Source organism: Gossypium arboreum, chromosome 7, assembly GCF_025698485.1.
Source record: "Gossypium arboreum isolate Shixiya-1 chromosome 7, ASM2569848v2, whole genome shotgun sequence".
In the NCBI taxonomy this organism is placed as follows: Eukaryota; Viridiplantae; Streptophyta; class Magnoliopsida; order Malvales; family Malvaceae; genus Gossypium; species Gossypium arboreum.
In genome coordinates, this window is record NC_069076.1 from 90,187,488 (window position 1) to 90,215,186 (window position 27,699).

Genomic DNA, 27,699 nt, shown 5'->3' on the forward strand with positions numbered 1-27,699 from the left:
AAAAAGTAATTTCATAAATTTTAAATATTTTCTAACATAAAAAATTCATAAAAAATTGCTCAATAAACTTTCAAATATTATATATAATAGATATTATTCACAAGAAATTTAATTCATAAGCTAAACTTTAATTTTAAAAAAACATTGAAATATGTATCCAATGAAAATCCATACAATTTTCAACCATACAATTTTCAACAAGTATTTTAACCTTAAAATAGACATTATTATAAAAGATGGTTATTAACTCCAAACATAATTATAAAATAGACATGAAAAAAACACATATAACTCCAAGTCCCAACAACATTTCATTGCTCAAATTGTCAATTAGAAAAAGTAAGGAAAAGTAGGAAACATATAAAAGAAGAGCTAAATTTGTGAATACAAAGCTTATAACACATTAAGAAAATTTTGCAATGTCATCCAATGTGTATATTAACCATACATTTCATACACATAATTTTCAAGATACACAAATCCTAATTATACACACAAGCAGCATGACCTCCAAGCATCACTGCAGTAAGTATGAAGTAATATTTCATAGATTAAGGCTCCACAATGATCTTACCAGTGGCATGACCATCAATGCTCTTAGCCCATGCTTCCTCAGCCTTACTTAGGGGATACTTTGAATCGATTACCGTCTTCAGCTTCCCGTCTTTCATTAAGTTAACCAGATAATCGAGGTTCTCCTTTTTCGGTGACATAAAGAGTGGTACCAGCTTCTTCTTTGAGAAGGTAAGCTTTTTTATAGCACAAGTTAGGAAAGCACTAAGACCAGGGGTTATGTCGATTACCTTCCCGTTTGAACTTAGATTAGGTTCAAAGGTAGACCAAGGAATACCAGAAGCACAGTGGATAACTACATCGTATTTGCGACCGGAAGGGCTTTTCAGAGCTGCACCGTCAGGAGTTTTGTAGTCAAGAACCTCATCTGCTCCGAGGCTTTTGACAAAATCCAGATTACGAGCCCCACAAGTAGCTGTTACATGTGTGTTTCCAAGCTTTGCTAGTTGAACTGCATAATGACCTACACCACCTGAAGCAGCAGTAATCAAGAGGTTTAATTGCTGGCCACTTCCGTCAAGCTTGACCCCAGCCCCATGGGTGACTGCTCGGTGAGCTGTGAGACCAGCCATGGGTAAACCAGCAGCTTCGGCAACTGATATTTCTGGTGGCCTTGCAACTGTCAGATTCTCCGTAGCCACAGCACATTCAGCTAGTCCACCAGTCTATCATTGCAAATATAATTCATATTAGAATATGGCCATAGCAATGTACATAATTGATATTGATTCGTCTATAATACGAGACTACAGGGCCAGACATTTTATGCTGTATTTTTTTTTTTTTGGGGGGGGGGGAAGGGGGATGTTAAGAATGAGAATGAGAACTTACCAAATGATCAAGAAGAGATACAACTTTATCCCCAACTTTGTAATTTGTGACTCCTGGTCCAACCTTTACGACTTCTCCGGCTACATCACTTGCTGCACAGGAAAATAAAAATCTTTAACCGATGATTAAAACGCGGCGATCCAAATATCAACAGAGAGAAAACTGCAAAGCTTACTGTAAGACAGGTTCTTTAATGTAACTTGCAAATGGTATATAGCTAGACAACTTTCATTTGAGATATCAGATCTTCACGTTTTAAAAGCATTAGCTCTATGACAATAGGATGCCAAAAATTACTATCAAATAACCACAAGTGCTTAAACTAAGAGACGTACAATCCAGTCTATTATTTTGTTGGTTAATTATAAAAGAAGGATATGCCTTAACAAGTAGACAAATTCTGTCCTTTAATGATAACTTGAGTTAACAAATAGACACATTTTTTTCCATCAATAGTTGCAACTAAAGCAAACTCCACAAATGTAAACCATCAGTTCAACCGGTCTGTACCGGTTCAAAGCCATTCTCCGGACCGGTACCTCTATTGGTCTGGTTCAAACATCGATAAAAAGAAAAGAGTCTCGAGAATATATAAACTACCAGGTATGTGGGGAAATTTTCTTGGTAAAACTGGGCGCAGAATCCCTTTCTGTATTTTCCAGTCAATTGGGTTTAGACTAGTTGCCTCCAGCTTAAGCAAAATTTCACCTTTACTTGGAGTGGGGATCGGAACTTCAACATGCTGGAACAAGCACAAAATTCAAAGCTGTTATGACATCAAGTCGCTGGCTATTATTTTTTCAAGTTTATATCAAGTAGTTCCATATAAAAAATTTAAAACACTTAACTTCACTGTAAAGTATCAACCTCTCCGTCTCAGCAAATCCTTAATTTACTTCAATTCCAGAAAATTCCACTATCCTAGTGCTTTGCGGCACTCATTCAAATTATCTATATGCTTTCAATCACAAATTTAACTAATAAAAATTTGAATCCGACGATAAAATGGGTCAAGACTTAACTTCTCCATCAAGTCAACCTCTCAATCTCAGATCCTTTTTATGAAATTTTAATTCCGAATACCAAATCCCTAGTTCATTTCCGTTCCAGAAAATTCCACTTCCTTAGTAACTCACGGCACTCACTGGAATCATCTTCACGCTTTCTTCAATAACAAATTTAACTAATAGAATTTTGAATCCGAAGAACAAACTTAGATCAATATAAACACTAAATTAACAACCTTAATTGAAATCTCCACTTAAAAGACGAACTAATATCTCAACCAAACAAAACTATATGAAGAAAAACAGTACAAAAAAAGAAAAAAAAAAGGAAAATAAATAATCGTATGTAGATTTTAACCTTCAAAGCAGCAGCGCCTCCGCCATAGCTGTTATATTGTAAAGCATGCATAAGATTTTCAGCCATTTTTTTCACTAAAAGAGATCAAATCGAAGTTTTTTTTTTAAGGATGGCGTTTGGATACCGTAGTTGGGATTTGTATGATTTAGTTTTCGTCAACCAAATGTTTTAATATATATTTGTATGTTAAGGTGATAGGAGAAGTTATTTATATTTTATAGTAACAATTTTTAATTTGAATCTATGATAGTTGCTTTTCTGATAAAAGATTTCTCAACCAAATGCTCAGTCAGAGTATTTCATGTTGTCTGTTTAATCTTTTCTAGAAAGTGCTCTGGATAAGATTAATCAGTATTATCAACATTCAATAATATGATTCCGAAAAAGAAAATTAATTTCCTAAAATCGAAGGACATTATTATTCTGTACAAGATTAATCTCAATTATGGTATACGTCAACTTGTCCAATGAGAAACCATATTATACAACCTAAAATTGTATGTTTTTAGTATGGTAGTTGATTATACTTGTAATGACCCCATACTTTGGTGTGTCAGAAAGTGTATTTTTGGAATTCTATTCCGTAAATTAAGTTTGTAAATATTTTTAATAAATATTTATAAAATTAGTGGTGTAGTTAATTAGGTTTCAGTTTAGTGAATTCACTTAAATTAAAGGTAATTAAGTATAAGGACTAAATTACGTATAGGGTGAAAGTTGAATTATAAATTAAAAATTATTTAAAAAGCTAATGTAGTAATTATACTTATATTATAATAATTAAAGTTAAAATATTTTATCTTAATAATGTAAATGTATATATATTGTATAATAATAATTAAAGTATAATAAAACAAAATAGGTAAAAAACAAGAAAAGAACATACAAACTAAGAAAGATAAAGAAAGAAGAAAAGGAGGAGACGCACCGCCTAGGGATTCAAATTGTTAAAATATTTAATTTGTTAGTCAATTTAGTATTTTTTTGTAATTGGTATGTTTTTGAAATCCGGTACCTAGGGTTATTCAATTCATGTTAAAATTTTAGCAATTATTAAGTTTTTAAGTGTTATTAATGTTGAATGATTTTAGTATTAAAGATTAAATTGATAGATTTTAAGTTAGAAATGAAAAAGGATTAAATTATAGAACAAATTATAAGTTTTGAGTAATAGGGACTAAATTGTGAAAAATTTAAAATTTAAGGGTTTAATTGAAAATAGGCAGCTTAATTTAGGTTAAAGTGAAATTAGTATAAAAATATAAGATCAAATATGAAGAATAAAAATTAGTCTCGGTTTAGGGACTAAATTGAAATTTAGGCAAATATTGAAATATTCAATATGTAATTGAAAATTTATTGTATTAATGAATTTTAATTGTTTGGTTCTGTGTCTAATCCTCAACTAAAAATGGAAAAGATAAAATAGACATGGAATAGCTCGAAATTCTTGATTTGTATTTCTATAATCCGAACTTAGTTGTTAATTGTTATAATTTAATTTAATGCATATGGTAAGCGTTGAGGTGAGTAATTGACATTTTGATAATCGAATTGGTAGTTATATATTGAATGTATTGATTACTGAATTGAAATGAATTTATGTGATTATATGAAAAATTAGTATTGAATATTGGTTATATCTGAAATGTGAAATTAAACACTATTAACTGTATCGGGCTGAGTCGGATATAGATGGCATGCCATAGGATAGAAAGAGTTCATGGATTTCTTCGACTTCGAGCCTATGAGGCACTGGGTGCCAATTTACTTCAGTTTAACCGATGAGACACTGGGTGTCAATGTATATAGCGTTGGACGCATATTACTTTGGATTTATTCAATGAGGCACTGGGTGCTAAACTGGTATATTGGTTAGATCCTTGTATCCATCCGAGTTCGAGTCATATTAATAGGGGTAATTAAATAAATGGTACTATGATTGATATTGGATGATATTGTATGTGAATTGAAATTGGAATAGTGATCTGAAACATGAAAATAAGATACATGAGTTACTCATGAATTGGATATGGAATGGATAATGTTATTGTTTAAATGATATATGGATCAAATTGTGAAAAGCTATTATATAGCAACTAATGAGAATTGAGTATGGTATGAAATGATATATTCATGAATTGAGTATTGAATGGCTAATGCCATTGTACAAATAAATATGGTTTGATATGTGAATAATTATTTATATAGCAATTGTGTGAATTGGGATATTGTTTAACAAAAAAAATATGATAGCTTGTGTAAATTGAATAAAATATAAAGTGATATGCTAATATGTATAAATTAAAAAGACTAGCATATGATAGTTATGATACTAGACATTAATATGTGCTTATAATTCAGTTGTGCATATTATATTATCTTGTCTTTAAATGTTCGGATTATTGAAATACCACTGACTTTTACTAAGTCTATGTGGCTTTATTTTTCTGTGCGAAAATTAGGTACTTCACTTTTGATCATCGATTCAGCATCCAACAACGATCCCAAACTCAAATGTGGTGATGTTTATATTTTATGTCGGCATGTACCTAGGATGTCTAAATGATAGTTATTTTGTGGATGGTGTGTAAATGAAGTTATAAGTGTAATGTTGGTTTGGTATATATATAAACATGTGTTTGTGTTTGAAGCCATATTATGGCATGGTAAATTGAACCAAATCTAGATATATGCATGTAAATTTAAGTTGATGTTTAAGTGCTTATGAACTAGGAAAATTGGATTGAATTTGGTATGTTTATAATTTGTATTTGAATGATACTTTGATGATATGATTTGATGATATAAATGTGATACCAATGAGGGTACATTGGTTAGGCACCTAGGATGATTGTTTTGGCATGTTTTGAATGTGTTTGATCATTTTTTGAACATGTTAAACGAATGGTTTTTGAGTTGTTTAATGTAGGAAATGGTAAATTTGTTGTTTAAGGCACATTTTAGGTCCACACGGCCAGACACACTGGCATGTGACTTGGCCATGTGAGACACACAGCTAGCATACTGGCGTGCGAGGCCATTTCAAAGGGTACACGGCCTGGCACATGGGCTTAGGGGTATTACATTTAGACTCAATTCAATTCAATTATGGCATGTACCTCTAGACTCAATTTTGAGCTCAATTTAGTCCGATAATCAACTAAACCTACAAGTTCTGATACCACTAAATGCAATACCTCTAACCCGTATCGGTCTCCAGAATAGGGTTTTTGTTGATAATATTTTGATCTATTTGAAAACCAAATTCGAGCATGATCAATACCTCAGAATTATTTTGCAAGTGTTACGAAAAAAATAGTTATACGGAAAGCTTAGTAAGTATGAATTCTGGTTATCAGAGGTTGTCTTTTTGGGTCATGTTATCTCAGCAGATGGAATTAGAGTTGATTTGAAAAAAATTAAGGCAATTGTTCAGTGTAAAGCACCGAGGAATATTTCAAATGTTCGTAATTTTCTTGGATTAGCTGGTTATTACCGAAGATTTGTAAATGGATTTTCGAATATGGTTTTGCCGATGACAAAGTTGTTGCATAAGAATGTTCAATTTATCTAGGACAATCTGTGTCAAGAAAGTTTTGAGAAATTGAAGCAGATGTTGACTGAAGCGCCAGTTTTGACTTTACCAGAATCGAGAAAATGATCACTTATGCATCTCGTCAACTGAAAATGCATGAACGTAATTATTCGACACACTATTTAGAGCTAGCTGTTGTGGTTTTTGCTCTAAAGATCTAGAGACACTACTTGTACGGTGAAAAGTGTCATATCTATACCGATCATAAAAGTCTTAAAAACCTCCTATCTCAAATGGAGTTGAATTTGAGACAGCGTCATTGGGTAGAACTTCTGAAAGATTTTGATTGTGTTATTGATTACCACCCTGGTAAAGCTAATATCGTAGCTGATGCGTTGAATAGAAAAGCAACGATTGAATTGTGAGTAATGTTTGTTCAGCTCAGTATCAATAACAATAAAATCCTATTGGCTAAATTAAAGATCAAACCGGTGACGTTTGATCAAATCAAGTTAGAGTAGTTAGATGATAACAAGTTGGCGAAGAAAACAGAAATGGTTTAGAATGGTATATTAGAAAATTTCAGCATTGATTATTGTGGTTGCTTGAGATTTCATAACCGAATCTGCGTTCCAGATGTTTCTGAATTAAAAGAGTTGATATTTCGCGAAGCTCATGATAGTCATTTTGCTTTGCATCCTGGAGGAACGAAAATCTATTCCAATCTACGGGAATCTTATTAGTGGCTATGAATGAAAAGAGATGTGGTTGAGTATGTGGCTAAATGCTTAACTAGTCAACGACTTAAGGCAAAACATCAAGTTCTCACCGGATTACTTCATCCTATTTCTATTCCTGAATGGAAATGGGATTATATCATAATGGATTTTGTAACGGAGTTACCTTTATCAGCAAGTAAGAAAAATATTATATGTGTAATTTTTGATCGACTTACAAAATCGGCTCATTTCATTGCAGTCAAGACTGATTGATCACTTCAAAAGCTTGCTGAAGTTTATATTTAAGAAATCGTGAGATTGCACGGTGTCCCTATGTCAATAATCTCTAATCAAGATCTACGGTTCATTTCGAGATTTTAGAAACAGTTGCACAAATCTCTTGGCACGCGACTTAATTTTAGCACAGCTTTCACCTACAGACTAATGGACAATCTGAGCGTGTTATTCAAATTTTGGAGGACATGCTTCGTACTTGTGTTATTGATTTTGAATCAGGATGAGAGCATTACTTACCTTTGGCCGAATTTGTATACAACAATAGTTTTTAACCGAGTATTCAAATGGCTCTGTATGGAGCTTTATACGGTCGTAGGTGTTGAACATCTGTTTGTTGGATGGAGTTAAGTGAAAGAAGAATGATCGGGTAGGAATTAATTCAAGAAATGCAAGACATTGCTAAGAAAATTTGAGATGGATTAAAGACAACTTTTTATAGACCAAAATCATATATAGATTTGAAACGTTGAGATATTGAATATTCCGTTGGCGATAAAGTATTTCTTAAAGTTTCGTCTTGAAGAAAATTTTGAGATTTGGTCGAAAAGGGAAACTGAGTCCTCGTTTTATTGGACCGTATAAGATCACGGAAAAAGTGGGACCAGTTGTGTATCGTTTAGCTTTACCTGCGGAACTACAAAAAATGCATGACGTTTTTCACGTTTCAATGCTTAGAAGATATCGATCAGATCCATATCACGTTATTTCGACAGAAGATATTGAGATTCAACCTGATTTGTCATATGAAAAAGAACTGGTTGAGAATTTGGCGCGTGAGGTGAAAGAGTTGCATAATAAGCAAGTTCCGTTAGTGAAAGTGCAATGGCGTAGTCATAGTGTAGAGGAAGCAACTTGGGAACCGGAAAAGACGATAAGATTTCAATAGGTAAATTTCAGGGACGAAATTTAATTAAGAGGAGAATTGTAACGACCTGATAGTCAGGGGTGTCGAAAAATGCATTTTCGGAACTCCGTTCCCTTAAATTAAACTCGTAAATATTTATAACAAATATTTACGAAGTTAGTTATGTAGTTAATTAGGTTTCTGTTAAATGATTTTACTTGAATTAAAAGTAATTAGGTATAAGGACTAAATTGCGTATAATGTAAAAGTTGAATTATAGATTAAAATTTTTTAAAGGGCCAATGTAGTAATTATACCTATATTATAATAATTAAAGTTAAAATATGTTATCTTAATAATTAAGTAAATGTATATATATTATATAATAATAATAATTAGAGTATAATAAAACAAAATAGGTAAAAAAACAAAAAAAAAGAACATACAAACTAAGAAATAAAAAGAAAGAAGAAAAGAAAGAGATGCACCTCCAAGGGCTCCCAATTGTTCAAAGTTCAATTGGTTAGTCAATTTAGTCTCTTTTCTTGCAATTGGTATGTTTTTGGAATCTCGGTACCTAGGGTTACCCGACCCATGTTGAAATTTTAGCAATTATTAAGTTTTTAAGTGTTGTTAATGTTGAATAATTTTAGTATTAAGGATAAATTGATAGATTTTTAAGTTAGAAATGCAAAAGGATTAAATTATAGAACAAATTGTAAATTTTGAGTAATAGGGACTAAACTATAAAAATTAAAAATTTAGGGTTTAATTTAAAATAGAGAGCTAACTTTAGCTTAAAGTGAAATTAGTATGAAAATAAAAGATTAAATATGAAGAATAAAAATTAGTCTCGGTTTAGGGACTAAATTGAAATTTAGGCAAATATTGAGTAAATATTGAAATATTTCAATTTTATTGTATTGATGAATTTTAATTGTTTTGATTTCGTAGCTAACGTCGTACTGGAATCCTTGACTAAAAAGAGAAAAGATAAAATCGACGTGAAATAGCTCGAAATTCTTGATTTGTATTTCTATAATCTGAACTTAGTTGTTAATTGTTATAATTTAATTTAATACATATGGTAAGTGTTGAGGTGAGTAATTGACATTTTGATAATTGAATTGGTAGTTACATATTGAATGTATTGGTTATTGAATTGAGATGAATTTATGTGATTATATGAAAAATTAGTATCAGATATTGGTTATATCAGAAATGTGAAATTAAACCCTATTAACTGTATCGGGCTGAGTTGGATATAGATGGCATGCCATAGGATTGGAAGAGTTCAGGGATTTCATCGACTTCAAATCGATGAGGCACTAGGTGTCAATTTACTTCGGTTTAACCGATGAGACACTAGGTGTCAATGTATATAACGTTGGGCGCATATTACTTCAGATTTATCCGATGAGGCACTGGGTGCCAAACTGGTGTGTTGGTTGTATAACACCCCTAACCCATACTCGTCACTGGAATAGGGTTACAGAGCATTACCAGAGTTTACAGAACAAATACAGTTAATTAATGTCATTTACTATTCATATCCGAAACCAAACATATTCAATCATATTGTCCCTTAAATAGACCCTCGAGGCCCAATTTATGCGTTAGAAACAAGTCGGGACTATATCGGAAACTCGAAGAAATTTTCGCAAAATTCTAAATTTTTTCTTAAATATAAGGGGTCACACGCCCATGTAGATAGGCCGTGTGACTCACATGGCCAAATGACATGCCCGTGTCCATATCCGTATAACTCTCTGACTTGGGTCACGCGACCAGCCACACGCCCATGTGCTAGGCCGTGTGGACAATTTAATTTTCAAAAATTAGGTGCAGGATTCACACAACCAAGACACACGCCCATGTGCTAGGCCGTGTGTCACACATGGCTGAGACACATGCCCGTCTCTGCCTGTGTGATCAATTCTGAGCATTTTGTTTCTCAATTTTAAAGATGCAAAGGACACACGGCCAAACCATATGCTCGTGTACCTACCTGTGTGGATGAAAATAGACCATTTTTAAGGCCACTTTTCTCACCCAAAATTTGCTTTCAACCTACAATAACATTTAAGTACATACACCAACCAATTCAAAACATTATATCAAGTCAAAACCAATTTTATGCATGTCATATTAGCTCATATATTCAAGTGTTTTAAACTTACCACATTCACACTTATTTTCATAGGCAAATTTTATCAATTATACTAATTTAAATCCATTCATCAATTGGTTTATATACCTTCCACCATAAAACCATTTTCACACATCAAACATGATAAGGCCTTATATAATTACATCATAATATGCTTAACACTAGCCATTCCGATGGCTATTTACAACCATAATATTTTACCATTTGGTCTATTTTAGCCTATACATGCCATTATACCTAAAGTAAGCTTGTTTCATATATCGAAAAGTCTGAGGGATAGTGTGATGTGACTCCGACCAAGTTCAAACCTTCACAAGCCTCTGAGTACTATAAAACAGAGGAAAATAAAACAAAGTAAGCATTTAATGGTCAATAAGTTCATATAACAAGAATTTAACTTACCAATCATGTTCATTCAAAATTAGTATACAAACATGCATCCAAATCATTATGGTCATTTGCCTAAACACATATGATCTCAAGAAACTTGTTAGTCATGTATTTCATGTAAACATCAAGAATCAAGGATGAGTTCATCATGTAATAACTTTCATAAACATGTGCTTTTCATATCATATTTCCATATAACATATGCATTTCCATAATCAATCATCTTAAGTTCAGTTTAACCATGTCAAAACTCTTCCCGTTAAATTTATTTGAAATATTGATGGATACACATATAATACACTCGAAATGTACAAAACTATAAATCGTCAACTCATATTCAGGGTACCCAATTGGGCACATAATCAGGAAGCACTTTCTTGAGCCATATAACATGATGCTCATGTGAGCCATGTAATAGGAAGTTTATCCGGGCTATAACAAGAAACTCATAAGAGTTTAAAATAGGAAGCTCATTGAGCCTAACAGGTAACTCTGAAGAGTTATTATCAAAGAGCTTCGGATAGCCTTATAACAGGAAATTCAAGCGAGCCATATCAGGAAGCTCACAAAGAGCTTATATCGGAGCGTTCATAAAGAGCTACGGTATGTCTGCAATAACATGCAGGATCAATACCGAACATATAACAGGACGCTTACAAAGAGCTGCGGTAGTCCACAACACATACAGAATTACTATCGATCAGGATGCTCATAGGAACCATATATCAGGAAGCTCGAGAGGGCTTATAATAGGATACTCTTTCAAGCTATGGTCTGTCCGCAACATATGCTAGACCACAACCAATACGGGAAATCCTGTATCTATTGAATTTCATCTATTCAAACGGGACTTATTATTTATCAGGCATTATCGGGCAAGTGATGAATTTCATACATAAGACATTTACTCAATTCACACATGATACACATTCAATTCAAACATATATTAATATACATAATTTAGTTACACGAACTTACCTCAACACTTGTTCGTATGCAAAAATCTACTAATCCGATACTTTTTGTTTTCCTTGATCCAATTTCGTACTAGGTCTATCTAGATCTATATGAGTAAATTTAACTCAACTTAAAGAAATTCATATTCAATTTAATCAAATTCACATTTTAGGCAAAAGTATCATTTTTCCCCTATACTTTTATTTAATTCCAATTTCGTCCGAAATTCATACAATTTAATCATTATTTCAAGCCTAACCAATTTTTACATATAACATTCACAACCCATGTAATTCACAAAAATTAGAAATTTTCTATAAATTTTACATCTCTACAATTTAGTCCCTAAACCACAATTTTATCAAAATTCACTTTTCAAAAATTGTTTATCTATCAACAATCTTTCATTTTCTCCCATAAATTTCAAAATTTCAGCATATTCATCCATGGTATTTTAATACTTTGATAACTTTACAAATTAATCCCCAAATAGGTAAATTAGGTTACTACGATCTCGGAAATATAAAAATTACTAAAAACAAGATAGGAATACTTACCCAATTAAGTCAATTTAGCTTGCTTGAACTCTTTTCTCTTAGCTAGGGTTTCCATGTATTTGTAATTTGGGGATGAAGATGAAATAAGATGATATTAGGCTATTATCATTTTTATTTATTTCAAATTCCAATTTAGTCCTTTTCTTTTTCTAATTTTCCATGGATGATTCATCATAAATATCTACTAACTCCATTTAATGGTCTAATTACCAAATAAGGACCTCAAGTTTTGAATTCCATAGCTATTTGATCCCTCTAGCTACTAGAGTTCAACTTTTACATTTTATGAAATTTGGTCCTTTTATCAATTAAACATGTAATTGGTAAAATTTTCTTAATGAATTTTTCATATTTCTTTCCTATTATAATGCAGACTATGCAATAATATTAAAATAAAATTTTCTTTCTGACTCGGATTTGTGGTCCCGAAACTATTGTTCTGATTTCACTGAAAACGACTGTTACAGGTTGGATCTTGTATCCGTCTGAATTCGAATCGTGTTAATAAAGGTAATTAAATAAATGGTACTATGATTGATATTGGATGATATTGTATGTGAATTGAAATTGGAATAGTGATCTGAAACATGAAAATGAGATACATGAGTTATGTACTCATGAATTGGATATGGAATGGATAATATTATTGTTTAAATGATATGTGGATCAAATTGTGAAAAGCTATTATAGAGCAAGTGATGAGAATTGAGTATGGTATGAAATGATGTATTCATGAATTGAGTATTGAATGGCTAATGCCATTGTACAAATAAATATGGTTTGATATGTGAATAACTATTTATATAGCAATTGTGTGAATTAGGACATTGTTTAACAAATGAAATATGATAGCATTTGTAAATTGAATATAATATAAAGTGATATGCTAATATGTATAAGTTAAAAATACTAGTATATGATAGTTATGATACTAGACATTAATATGTGCTTATAATTCAATTGTGCATATTATATTATCTTATCTTTAAATGTTCAGATTATTGAAATACCACTGAGTTTTACTTAGCATATGATTTTGTTTTTCCATGCGCAGATTAGGCACTTCACTTTTGATCGCCGATTCAGCATCCAACAACGATCCCTAACTCAAATGTGATGATGTTTATCTTTTGTGTCGACGTGTGCCTAAGATGTCTAGATGATGATTATTTTGTGGATGGTGTGTAAATGAGGTTATAAGTGTAATGTTGGTTTGGTATATATATATAAACATATGTTTGTGTTTAAAGCCATATTATGGCATGGTAAATTGAACCAAATCTAGATTTGTGCATGTGAATTTAAGTTGATGTTTAAGTGCTTATGAACTAGGCAAATTGGACTGAATTTGGTATGTTTATAATTTGGATTTGAACGATGCTTTGATAATATGATTTGATGATATAAATGTGGTATCAATGAGGGTACATTGGTTAGGCACCTAGGATGATTGTTTTGGCATGTTTTGAATGTGTTTGATTGTGTTTTGAATTAAACGAATGGTTTTTGAGTTGTTTAATGTTCACACTTGTAGGAAATGGTAAGTTTGTTGTTTAAGGCACATTTTAAGTCCACACGGCCAGGCACAGAGCGTGTGACTTGGCTGTGTGAGACACATGGCTAGCATACGAGCGTGCGAGGCCATTTCAAATGGTACATGACCTGGCACACAGGCGTATGACTTGGCCGTGTGACCCAAGTCAGAGAGTTACACGGGCACAAACACGGCTTAACGACACAGCTGTGTGAACCCTGCAGTTAAAAATTTTCTAACTTTTTCCAAAAAATTTCAAATGTTCCTGATTTAATTTCAAATCGTTTCTAAAGTGTTTTCAAACTCTCAAAGGCTTAATAAGGGACTCTATACATGTTAATGTTGAATCATTTTATGATTTTTGAATTGTTTGAAATGAACAATTAGATTACGATTACTCGGTAATGCTCTGAAACCCTATTCCGGCGATGGATATGGGTTAGGAATGTTACAATACCATTCCAATTCTAAATGATACCAATTAATCTATGTTTCGCTTGGTCAAATTTATGGTGCATTTCAACTTATTTTGGTCAATATTGACTTGTAGTGTATGGTACAAAATTTTGGTACTTAAAACTAACATTTTAATTTTTTTATCTTAACTATTTTAATTTCTCTATAATTATATTTAAAAATAATAGTTATTAGATTAAATTATTGAACAAAATCAATAATTTAAAACTTATATTTATATATAGATATTTTTACATATATATAATAATAATTTTTAACCAAAATAATGCATAATTTAGTAAGAAACTAAAAATTAAACTATAAATATATGTGAAAAATATTTAAAAATATCAATAAATTTAAAATGATACATCGAAAAATGGTGATATCAATATGTACTTGTACCAAAAAAAGCAATACACCTGGCTTTTTCTTGCCTTACCGTGCGTCGTCCTACTTGTAAATGTGGTCATTTTCATTAATAAGAAAAGCAAATTATATCAATTCATCGATGGTGGGTATTAAATCGGGTCAATTTTGAGTTTGATTCATTTTAAATTTTAGGTTGTTTAGATTATTTTGGGTTTTATGGTTTTGTATTTGTGTCCTTTCAAGTTTAAATTATTTTGTATTCAAGTCTTTTTGAGTTTAGATAATTTCGAATTTGAGTTGAATAAATTTTAACCGTTGATTTTTATAGTCAAATCAAGTTCAGTCAAAATTTTAAATTTGGCATACCAATTAGAGTTGTTCATGGGTCGAGCCGAGGCAAAATTTTAGACTTGTTTTCTATGCCCAAGCTCGGCCCAACTTGAAAAATGAGCTTAAAATTTTACCCAAGTCTAACTCAGATAAAAATGTTAAAACCTGAGTTTAGCTCAGCCTACTTGTATTAGATTTTTTATATTATTATTTTTAGATAAAAATAAATTTAAAAATATAATACATCAAATACACTAAAAATATTAAATTAAATGTTTCTCAACAAATTGAAAATAAATTAAAATATTTATACTTAAATAACACTAAAATATGTGCAACCTAGTAAGCAAATGCCTCTAAAATAGTAATAAAATTAACAATAAAACAATAGTTATACAATATCTAAACAATAACAACACAATAATAGCATATAATAGCAAAATGGTAGCAAAACAAGCGTTTTTTTTTTTTTGCAAATTCTGGTTGAACTAAGCCTGGGTCAAAAAAGCTTAATCGAGTTATGACCTGTTTAGAAAAAAGAGTTTTTTTTTTGTCTAAGTCTATTTTTCGAGCCTATATTTTTATTTAAATCCTCTCACTTTTTGAGCCAAATAACCCGATTTATGAACAGGTCTAATACAAACAGAAAACTTTAACGTTTGAATAGTTAGCGAAAATTTATATTAGGAGAAGTAATATAAAAAAATTATAAATTTTTTAAAGAAAAAATAAATTTTTCAACAATATTTTAAATATGAAATATTAAAAAAATTAAAAATCGTTCAATACGAAACTGAGGCATAAAAGGCACACATTTTAACATAACTTTTGGGTTTTAGAGACAAAATTGTTAGTATTTTATGCAAAAATAATTTGCCAAAAACAAGCGAGCCGTTATTTATTAACCTTATATTAGAATCAAGCATTTTCCGTAACATATCCCAAAGCTTGCATGCAATTGTTCCACAAATCCGTCACCACCGTCGAAACCATCTCCGAAAACTCTTCGGCGATCTCTGGCAAACCCGTCAACAACTCCTGAAGCGACGTTCGTGTCTTCTCGACGAGCGTACCGACAGCTTCCCCAGAAACCGAAGCTGACGTAGTCACGGCATCGACAAAAAAATCGAAAACCGTAGAGATCAAAAACCCCATCAGCTCGACAATCATCTCGAAGAAGTACTCGAAACATACCCTGATCGCGTCCGCTAATTTCTCCAACGCCACTTGGAGGGCTTCGCCGGGTACCTTGAAAGCTTGGATCAACACCACGAGGACGTACGCAGTCGCGATGAAGATCGATCGAGTCACCAAGTTCGATAACGTGGTGACTAGGGAGAAAACGAATTTCAAAAGCAAAACTAACATATTTTGGTATGTGTTATGAGAGCAACTAAGAAATGAAGAAGACGAAGATGTGAAGCAGATTTCAATGGAAGCTTTCAGTTGGTGAAGAAATTTCGAGGTGATGCAAAAGGGTGGTGGTATGGTGATTAAATTATAAACAGTTGAAAAATGGCGAGATGATTCGTTACGAGTTTTATATATATTATATGTGGAATTATGAATATGGAGTTGTTGTATTCACTTCTTGGAAATTCGGAGGAAACTAGATTGCGCATTTGAATAATTAGGTTAAAATATATCATAAGTCCTTGTATTTTTAATAAATTTTAAATTTAGTCTTTTTACTTTTTATTTCTAAAATTTAGTCCCTTTATTTTCTAAATTTAAAACTCAAGTATAATTGTTAATATTGTTATTAATTTTTTTGTTAAATTTGTTGGTGTGACATTTTGAAATAATAAAAATTTCACTTGGTATTTGGTAATAATGTAAATTAAAAAGTGTTGTAATGAACTTGAATTTAACAAAATAATCTTAACAGTGTTAATAGTTGGACTTGAATTTGAAATAAGAAAAGTAAATGCACTAAATTTCTAAAAATAACACTACAAAAACTAAATTCTAAATTCATGAAGAGTGCATAAACTTATAGCATATTTTAACTATATGTAGACTATATTATTTTATATATAAGGGTTAATGGTAAAATTGACCTCAAATTATATGTTTTTCCACTCAAGTACTTAAAGGTTTTGCCTAAACTACTAATTTAATTAATTTTACCCAAAAAAGTGTATAAGAACACGCCACATGTTATACTTTTATTGATTGGTATCATGTTTTGGGTAAAACGTGATGAAATTAATTACAGAAAAAGCTTTTAAGTATCTAAATGAAAATGGTGGTATAGTTTGAGGGCTAATTTTGTATTTAAACCTATATAATATTATCTTTAGATATTGACATCCTATCAGAAAAACACCTAGAGAGAAGGGTTGGTAAACTCTATTTTTAATGAAAGTCAGTTGTTTATATATATATTATTATTACAAAGAAAGCCATTTGTTTTCCTTTAGAGAGAAAAAAGATTTTTCAACAATAGGTAGTTTTGAGTTTAGTCAACTCGTATTTAAAATTTATTGCGCATTTTGATTTTAGTTAGTTTTGGGTTAGTTTCAATATTTTAAATTTGAGGGTTTGGATTATTTAAATTTTTTGTTATTTTAGGATAAATGAGTTTAATTTATTAATTTTTATTATTAAATCTAATTAAGTCAAATTTGATATTTAACTGATTAAACAAAAATTTCAAATTTAAATCAAAATTGATAGATTAATTAGAAGATTGTATATTCAGATATAAAGTATAATCATGTACATTAATCAATGACTTATAAGAAAGGTATAAAATTTTCTTAATTATGTTGAATCTCAACTTGATTGCATCATACAATTTGGAAAATTAAGGTAATCCTTGGAATATAAAAATGGCTAATAAACTCAAACCCCAGTTCCAAAATCAACTGTGGGTAATAATAAATAAATCACATTATTTTTTAAATGGAAGCAACTCAGAAATTTATTTTTAAATTGCAAGTTGATTCAATTGAAAACGATGCCGCAGGGTTAATAGGTGGTTGCTTGGAAGTCAAGCGATTTTTAAGCCACGTTTCTAAGCATCGGTAACTTAAGGTTACTTGAAGTAGCTGTGCTCCCAATCCAAGTTCCAAATTTGGGGTTTTAAACCTAATTTATTACCAAAAAGGATATGGGATTTTTCTGATTGAATTTAGGGCGAGTATTCAATCGAGTCGAGTTAAAAAATTTCGAGTTAGTTGAGTTAATGAATCATATTTTAGCAACCAAACTCAATTTGAATTTTTTTCAAATCAAATCAAATTAAGTCAAAAAATTTTAAGTCAAGTAGAATCGAGTTAACGAATTCTTTTATTTATACTCAATATTGCGTTTATATGGGCCAATTATTTAACTAGTAGACGAGTACAAAATTATTTAACTACATAAAGAATATTATGGTTTTGCTTTTTAACTTTAGAAAAGGTAAAAATTTATCAAAACGACGTAGTTTTGCCATTTCTTATTCAGACTTTCAGATAACTCTAATTGTGTAATTCATATTCGAGTTGAACCGAAAAACTTAATTTTTTATTCGAGTTGATCAAATAACTTGATTAACTCAAATAACTCGGACTATTTAATTCAAAATTTAGATTTTAAATCGAGTTTTTCGAATTGAATCGAATTTTTCTCACCCCTAATTGAATTTAGAATTAAATTGAGTTGAATTTCTATACTATGGTAAAGCTCTTTCAATAATAATTTTTCTATAAACCTTTATTCAAGAGTAATCAAGCTCCTTACTACCCAATCTAAGAAAAGATGTTAGCAAAAATAGCTTTGGTAATACCATTATGACCCTAGAAAAATTGTGATAAACCCCGTGCTGCTTCTTGTGCTTTTCTTTCTTTTGTTGGGTTAATTGCGGTAGACATCTCAATATGTGGTCTAAACTTTAATTTGATCTATAAATTTTAAAATATTTTAATTAAGTCCTCAAAGTATTAGTAGTGTGTGAATTAAGTTTTTCAATTAACCCAAAGTCAACCTGGATGTTAAATGCAAATCGGATTTGTTGAAAAGTCAAAAATGGTGGGTGGTGGGAGGTGCAATTGGCACCGAAAGAAAAAAAGTGGCAAGCAACTTGTTTAAAGTTGAATGGGATAATTGCAATTTTGGTCCCTAATTTTTAGGCCATTTGCAAGTTAGTCCTGAGCCTTAACTATAAATAGGCCTAACCATTTCTCATTTCAATCATCCCAACCAATCTTTCTCTTAGTTTTCTCTCTTCTCCCATTTGAGAATTCTTAAGGAATTCTATTTGTTTGTAATATTTTGGAGATAGTAAAGTTATCATCCGGTGTTAGTGCCCGAGGACGTAGGTATAATTTACAAACCTCGTTAAAACTCTTGTGTTCTTTCTTATCCTATTTTTCTTTCAATATTTGAGGTATAATAGTAGTATTTAATTGTGCTATTAAATTACTATAAAAGGGATATTCGACTAAGGAAAGACTTGGTATTTAAGAGATCCTTGTGATCCACCTCTCTTCCCGGAATTGAACTTTGTGTGATTTTTAGTACAATAATTTACACGCTTCCGACCCTATTGAAACAACAAGTGGTATCGAGCGAAGGTTAATCGTAGTATGCTCTGTGGTTGCGCTTTAAACCGATCTTCCACATCGAAAAGATTTCCTTAGGTATATTGAAAGATTATGGAGAAAACGGTTGGTGTAGGAGCTTCAACATCGTCCATGTGGACAAGACCGACAATTGCAAATGCAAGATTGGCCGTGGAGATCTTTGATGGCACGGGCCATTTTGGTATGTGGCAAAGTGAGGTTCTAGATGCCCTTTTTCAGCAGGGTCAAGACATTGCCATTGATGAAGAGAAACCAGATGATGTCCAGGAGAAAGATTGGAAGGCGATCAATCGGTTGGCATGTGGCACAATTCGATCATGCCTTTCTCGAGAGCAGAGGTATGCTTTTTCAAAGGAGACTTCTGCAAATAAGTTGTGGGTGGCACTTGAAGAAAAATTTTTGAAGAAAAACACCAAAATAAGCTCCACTTGAAGAAAAGATGTTTCGCTTCACTTACGTCCCAAGTACCACAATGAATGATCACATCACCAAATTTAATCAGTTAGTCACCGATTTGTGAATATGGATGAGACATTCAAAGATGAAGATTTGGCTTTGATGTTGTTGGGGTCACTTCGAGGAGTTTGAGTTCCTAGAAACTACTCTACTTCATGGCGAGTGATATATCTCGAGCGAAGTCATGCGGCCTTATACTGATTATGAACAGAGAAAGAAGGACAAACAGAAAAACTCAATCGAGATACTGAAGCTTTAGTAGTCCGAGGTCGTTCATACACTCGGAAGAAAACTCGAAGGGAGATCAAAGTCAAAATCCGGACTCGGGAAAGATGAATGTGCCTTTGTCATGAGAAAGGCCACCGGAAGAAAAATTGTCCAAAGTCAAGAATAAGGGAAAAGTCTGAGATGCTTGTGTTGGAAAGCATGATACCGTGACTCAATTATCATTGGTTGCATCATCATCGCTGCTCCATTCGGATGAGTGGATATTGGATTCGGGTTGTACCTATCATATGTCCCTAACCGGAGTGGTTCTCGATTTAGTAGAACTAAATGGAGGAGTTGTTTATATGGGCGTGATAATGCTCAGAAACTGTTGGGATAGGTTCAATCCAATTAAAGAATCAAGATGGATCAACCGAGTTCTAACCGATGTTGATGCGTGCCCGTTTGAAGAAAATCTCATCTCATTGGGAGCCTTGGAATCCAATGGTTCAGTTGTTACTATGAGAGATGGGGTTTTGAAAGTGACATTTGGCGACTTGTGATATTGAAGGGCATCAGAAAAATAACTTGTATTACTACCAAGGTAGTACAGTTATTGAAGCGATCATTGCAGCCTTCCTAAGAACAAAGAATTGGACTCAATGCGGTTGTGGCATATGAAGTTGGGACATGCCGTGAAAAATCCTTGCAAATTCGCAAAGCAAGGATTGTTGAAAGGTGCAAAGGCTTGCAAATTAAAATTTTGCGAGCATTGTGTTCGGGAAAGCAAAAGAGAGTGAAATTAAAGATCGCTATCCATAATACAAAAGGTATTTTGGAATATGTTCACTCGAGATGTGTGGGGCCTTCCAAAACACTTTCGTTGGGAGGAAAACACTACTTTGTTACTTTTGTTGATGACTTTTCCGAAGAGTTTGGGTGTATACCATGAAAATTAAAGATGAAGTGCTTGGAGTTTTTCTTAAATGGAAAACTATGATCGAAAACCAGACTGGCAAGAAAATCAAGCGGCTTAGGACGGACAATGGAGGGGAATATAGAAGTGATCCGTTCTTCGATGTGTGCCAAGAGTATGGTATTGTTCGACACTTCACAGTTAGGGATACACCACAGCAGAATGGAGTGGCAGAGCGTATGAATCGAACATTGCTGGAGAAAGTTCGATGTATGTTGTCCAATCTTTGGGTTGGGCAAGCAATTTTGGGTGAGGTCATGACATACTGCCGCCATCTTATTAATCGTTTGCCATCATCTCGCATTAGAAAGAAAAACTCCTATGGAGGTATGGTCTGGAAAACCGGCTACAGATTATGATTCCTTACATGTGTTTGGATCCACTGCATATTACCATGTGAAGGAGTCAAAGTTAGATCCGAGGGCAAAGAAAGCTCTCTTTATGGGAATCACTTCTGGAGTGAAGGGATTTCGTCTTTGGTGCTTAAGCACAAAGAAAATGATCTGTAGAGAGATGTTACCTTTGATGAATCATCACATTGAAAAGGTAGCAGATGAAGATATTCAGACAAGCGATACTCCACAAATGGTGGAGTGTACTCCAAAACAGTGGAGTTTGAGCGGATGGGGATTTGCCCATTAATAAGTCTAATTCTCCACCACAATGGAAGAATTAGAGGTTGAAGAGGTTCGACCCAAGAACCATTAAGTACACCGAACCGATTGCAGCTTGCAAGGCCAAGGAGAGAAATTCGTAAACCCGCTCGATTCTCGATATGGTGGCCTCACGCCTTCCCGTTGTTGATGATGATATTCCTATCACTTATCAAGAAGCAATGCAAAGCTTAGAAAGTGATAAATGGAAAAGCGCCATGGATGAAGAAATGCAATCTCTCCGAAGAACAATACTTGGGAGTTGGCGCAATTACCGAAAGGTAAAAGGGCAATCGGATGCAAGTGGGTATTCGCAAAGAAAGATGGATCTCCTAGCAAGAAAGATGTTCGCTACAAGGCAAGGTTGGTAGCTAAAGGCTACGCTCAGAAGGAGGGAATTGACTACAATGATGTTTTTTCCCCTGTTGTGAAGCATTCCTCCATTAGAATTTTGTTGGCCTTGGTAGCACAGTTGAATTTGGAGCTAGCTCAACTTGATGTTAAGACGGCTTTCTTGCATGGTGAGTTAGAAGAGGAGATCTATATGACTCAGCCTGAAGGATACACAAATGCTGGTGGTAGAAATTGGGTTTGTAAGTTGAACAAATCGCTATATGGATTGAAGCAATCCCCGAGGCAGTGGTACAAGCGATTTGATAGCTTTATGAAAAGGCAGAAGTACACAAGAAGCAAATATGACAATTGTGTGTATTTGCAGAAGCTACATGACGGATCTTTCATTTATCTACTCTTGTATGTTGATGATATGTTAATCGCTCAAGAGCCAAAAGAGATAGATAAGTGAAGGCTCGGTTGAATCAAGAGTTCGAGATGAAAGATCTAGGTGAGGCCAAGAAGATTCTCGGCATGGAGATAAGTAGAGATAGACAGAGAGCAAGCTTTGTTTGAATCGAAGCAATATCTGAAAAAGGTATTACAATGTTTTGGTGTAAATGAAAACACTAAACATGTAAGTACCCACTTGCTTCTCATTTGAAACTTAGTGCTCAATTATCTCCGAAAACGAAGAAGAAAGAGAATATATGGCAAAAGTCCCATATGCTAATGCAGTTGGGAGTTTGATGTATGCGATGGTGTGTACGCTGCCCGACATTTCACAAGTCGTTGGAGTTGTGAGCGGTATATGCATGATCCTGAAAAGGACATTGGCAAGTCAGGAATGGATTCTACTAGATCTTCGAAAACCGTAGATGTTGGTTTAATTTTTGAACAGGATGAAGCACTTGGTCGGTTTGTAGTCGGATATGTTGATTCCGACTTTCTGGTGATTTAGATAAACGTCGTTCAACTACGGGTATCTGCTTTACTCTTGCGAAAGCCCCATGAGTTGAAGTCTACCTTACGATCTCATGAGTCATGTCTACTACGAAGCGGAATATATGGCGATTCTGAAGTCATAAGGAGGCTATTTGGCTTAATGGATTGTTGAAAGACTTGGGAGTTGTTCAAAGTCACATTAGTCTATATTGTGACAATCGAGCGCTATTCATTTAGCGAAAAATCAAGTCTATCATTCAAGAACCAAGCATATCGACGTAAGATATCACTTTGTGCGGAAGTCTTTGAAAAAGGAAAATTCTACTTGAAGATTCCGACAGCAGATAATCCTGCAGATATGATGACCAAAGTGGTAACAACAATCAAGTTTAATCATTGTTTGAACTTGATTAACATCCCGAGAATTTGAGCACCTTCAGTGTATGGCGCCGAGAGCGCATTTGGAGGCATTACAAAAGATAGCTTTATCGAATTTGGGGAGTTGAAAGAAGTGAAGATGTGATTATCCTAATCAAATCTTCAAGGTGGAGATTGTTGAAAAGTCAAAATGGTGGGTGGTGGGAGGTGCAATTGGCAATCGAAAGAAAAAAAGTGGCAAGCAACTTGTTTAAAGTTGAATGGGATAATTGCAATTTTGGTCCCTAATTTTTAGGCCATTTGCAAGTTAGTCCTGAGCCTTAACTATAAATAGGCCTAACCATTTCTCATTTCAATCATCCCAACCAATCTTTCTCTCTTAGTTTTCTCTCTTCTCCCATTTGAGAATTCTTAAGGAATTCTATTTGTTTGTAATATTTTGGAGATAGTAAAGTTATCATCCGGTGTTAGTGCCCGAGGGGCGTAGGTATAATTTATCAACCTCGTTAAAACTCTTGTGTTCTTTCTTGTCCTATTTTTCTTTCAATATTTGAGGGTATAATAGTAGTATTTAATTGTGCTATTAAATTACTATAAAAGGGATATTCTGACTAAGGAAAGACTTGGTATTTAAGAGATCCTTGTGATCCACCTCTCTTCCCTGGGAATTGAACTTTGTGTGATTTTTTAGTACAATAATTTACACGCTTCCGACCCTATTGAAACAACAGGATTCATATTGAGAAATTTTTAAACAAGTTTATGCTTATTATTAAGAACTTGGATTTGTTGTGTTCAAAAAAATTAAATTTTATGAGATTTGTTTTTTTTTTTTTTGCTTAATTCTTGATTTAGCTCTTGAATTATATTCATTTTTTTTTTTTTTTTGGTGCTTAAACCCTTTTTATGTCTACTTTAGTACTTAAATTATCATCTTATCCCAGTTTTCCCCTCCCCCCACAAAAGCTCCATGCCAACCAATAAGAACATGACACATGGTAGATAATATCATTGGTTCATTTAATAAACTAGCTTCAAAATCTTATTCATGTTTATTTAACTTGATAAATGAACATAAACTGAACTATTCATGAATTGCTTATCAAACTCTTTGTTTATTCAGAACTCTATCACCTTAAATATTTTAGAATATAATGAAACAAAATGATAATTTAAAATACTAAAATCAAAAATGAGTATTAAAAGTTAAATAGTGAATAAAGCTTCATGACATATTTAAAATTTGATTTAAGTCAAATTGGAGTTAACATTTAAAGCTAAAATTGATGAAAAAATTTATTAATACTTCGAGAATTCGATTATAATATCGTAAACTTTTGAAGTCTAATTTAATATATGAGACCAATTAACCCAAAATAAATGCCAAGCCCATCCAAAAATTCTAGTCTAATTAAATCATCAATGTTAAGCCTGGCCCATCCCACAAAGAATTGGTACAAATATTTTACCTTCTAAGCTCAGATTTTCCCGCAACAAAATCGACGATCACCGTAAGCTTGTAACCAGTAAAAAGCTTCACAATTTGATTCATCCGTTAATCCCTGATCGAAAATGCCTGCACCCATTCATCGTTTGCTCCTCCCCGCTACTCAAAAAACCCTCAAAAATCTCATTTATTCACCGCTCCCAGCTGTTTCATCCCTCAATTTCACGCACCCATCTCTATATCGCCGCCGCTTTTCGACGCCGTCCCCTCGACCCCCGGCCTCCCACTTCCTCCGACCCAGAACCCGAACACCACTCGAAACCCAATTTGAAACCTGGGTTCAAAAACTTAAACCCGGTTTCACCCCTTCCGACGTCGAATCAGCTTTACGAGCCCAACCCGATGCCGATCTCGCCCTCGATATCTTCCGTTGGACGGCTTTACAACGTGGGTACAAACACACCGATACCACCTACCTCACCATGATTAAACTCCTCATCTCCGCTAAACGTTACCGCCATGCCGAAACGTTGGTCGAGGAAGTTATAGCCGGTGCTTGCCCTATCAGCGTCCCTCTTTACAACGCCGTTATCCGTTTTTGCTGTGGTCGTAAGTTCCTTTTCAACCGAGCTTTTGATGTTTACAAGAAATTGCTGAAATCAGATGATTGTAAACCCACACTTGAGACATTTGCTATGTTGTTTAATTCATTGCTTAGAAGATTCAATAGACAAACTGTTTGTTATGTGTATTTACACTCTGTTCGGTCTTTAACTAAGCAAATGAAAGCTGTAGGGATTATTCCAGATACTTTCGTGTTGAATATGATAATTAAGGCTTATTCTAAGTGTTTAGATGTTGATGGAGCGATTCGGGTTTATCGCGAAATGGGGTTGTATGGATGTGAGCCAAATGCGTATACCTATGGTTATATTTTCAAGGGATTGTGTGAGAAAGGAAGGGTGTTGCAAGGGTTCGGGTTGTTTAAGGAAATGAGGGAGAAAGGGTTGGTGCCGAAAGGGAGTGCTTATATGATTCTGATTTGTAGTCTTGCAATGGAGCAAAGGCTTGATGATGCCGTTGATGTTGTTTATGATATGTTGGAGAATTCAATGGCGCCGGATTTATTGACTTATAAGACAGTATTGGAAGAGTTGTGTAGGGGAGGGAAGAGTAATGATGCTTTTGAATTGCTCGAGGAGTGGAAGAAGAGGGATTTGTCCATGGGCCAAAAGAATTATCGCATTTTGGTGAATGCCTTGCATTGTAAGAATTGAGAATGACTGGTCTCTATGGTCCAAAAACTAAGTAGTTCTTGTTTACATGATTCTGATTTGTAGCCTTGCAATGGAGCAAAGGCTTGATGATGCTATTGATATTGTTTATGATATGTTGGAACACTCAATGGCGCTGTATTTATTGACTTATAAGACCGTATTGGAAGAGTTGTGTAGTGAAGGGAATAGTAATGATGCTTTTGAATTGCTCAAGGATTGGAAGAAGAGGGATTTGTCTATGGCCAAAAGAATTATCGCATTTTGATGAATACCTTGCATTGTAAGAATCAAGAATGAAAATTTTCTAAGCCAGTCTATTTGGTCTGGAAACGAAGTAGTTCTTGCTGCCAATCAATCCAAAGAGGGATGCCTAATTGATTCATGTACTTTTGAGATCTATGTTAAAAGGGTGGGTTGACATTGCTCTTGCATATTATCAACAATATGGCCTATTTGGTATTCCTCTATTCTTTTCCGATAGGAACAAAATTGGGTTCCCATCAGTAAACAGGTCTGAAAAGGTCCAGTTTCCTTGCAACCAGCTTCTCCCCCGGTCTTTATCATTACAATCATGGTTAGCCACGAGAATTCTCCAATAAAAAACAATAGGATGATAAAATGTCTTGCAGGTGTTTATATATTTCTCAGACGTTTCAGCTTCAACGAAAATGGTGTCATTGCACACAGCTTGTATACCTTCAACATTTCCTATAATTTTGTTTTAATTTATGGTTGTGACCCTCGGAACGAGCATCTATGTTTTTGCTGCATTTGGGGCATATGCTCATTGAACATGAATAGGATGAATTGAATTGAACTTTTTAGCAGTTTTTTCAATCAGAGTGGTGAACAAAATTTATAACGAACTCAATTAAATAGTAAGAACCCGGAAAATCATTTAGCATCTAAAATGAGTGTCAGCTGTGCTTTGAAGTTGGCTTCGACTCCAACTCTGCCGATTCTTTTCGCAATTGGTAAGTACTATTTTGTATGCCATCAATGTTTTCTTTCAATTTCACCATTTCCTGATCTTATCAACTTCTACCATTTTGTTTCATTACGTATATTCACCAGCGACTGCCGAGAAGTCAGCATTTTAAACAGTTCTACCTATTTTTGATTTTATGAACCATCAAAACCAGTTGATTTCTAATTCAACCTGCTCAGGTCTGATTCGGGTCCAACAATTTCGGGGCCCCGAGCAGGCTATAGAACAAAAAAAAAAAAAAACTGGTTGGAGCCTGAGGGAAGTTTGTTCCTCATTTAAAAAAAAAAATCCTTTTATCTTTTACTTTGTTCACGATTTGTTGTTTATCTTGAGGACTAAATGGAGTATTTTCCCAATTTTCTAATTCAAGAAAAAGAAAGAACATTTGAGGTACGTGGTGGAAAAATTGAGAAATATTAAGATTTTTTATTGGCTTAATTATGATTCTAGTCCCTCTATTATGCTATAATTGGGATTTAATCTCTTATTTTTAGTTATTATTTTTTATAATGGAAGGAATAGAGAGGACTTCTAC

At 33.4% G+C, this 27,699-nt stretch overlaps 3 protein-coding genes across 3 annotated transcripts; 1 reads left to right on the forward strand and 2 right to left on the reverse strand.

Annotated features, from left to right (window-relative positions):
* Positions 1 to 377: 377 nt before the first annotated feature.
* Positions 378 to 3,074, reverse strand: LOC108467036 (chloroplast envelope quinone oxidoreductase homolog). Its single transcript, XM_017767496.2, has 4 exons — positions 2,770 to 3,074; positions 2,005 to 2,146; positions 1,405 to 1,496; positions 378 to 1,238 (listed from the first exon to the last, which is right to left on the reverse strand). Exons 1-4 carry the CDS (start codon positions 2,833 to 2,835, stop codon positions 552 to 554), a joined length of 987 nt encoding a protein of 328 aa, XP_017622985.1. The 5' UTR covers positions 2,836 to 3,074; the 3' UTR covers positions 378 to 551.
* Positions 3,075 to 15,805: 12,731 nt separating this feature from the next.
* Positions 15,806 to 16,462, reverse strand: LOC108477105 (uncharacterized). Its single transcript, XM_017779562.2, has one exon. The coding sequence runs from the start codon at positions 16,299 to 16,301 to the stop codon at positions 15,852 to 15,854; it is 450 nt and encodes a 149-aa protein (XP_017635051.1). The 5' UTR covers positions 16,302 to 16,462; the 3' UTR covers positions 15,806 to 15,851.
* Positions 16,463 to 24,913: 8,451 nt separating this feature from the next.
* Positions 24,914 to 27,013, forward strand: LOC108470185 (pentatricopeptide repeat-containing protein At3g25210, mitochondrial). Its single transcript, XM_017771453.2, has one exon. It carries the CDS (start codon positions 25,025 to 25,027, stop codon positions 26,174 to 26,176), a length of 1,152 nt encoding a protein of 383 aa, XP_017626942.1. The 5' UTR covers positions 24,914 to 25,024; the 3' UTR covers positions 26,177 to 27,013.
* Positions 27,014 to 27,699: the final 686 nt, after the last annotated feature.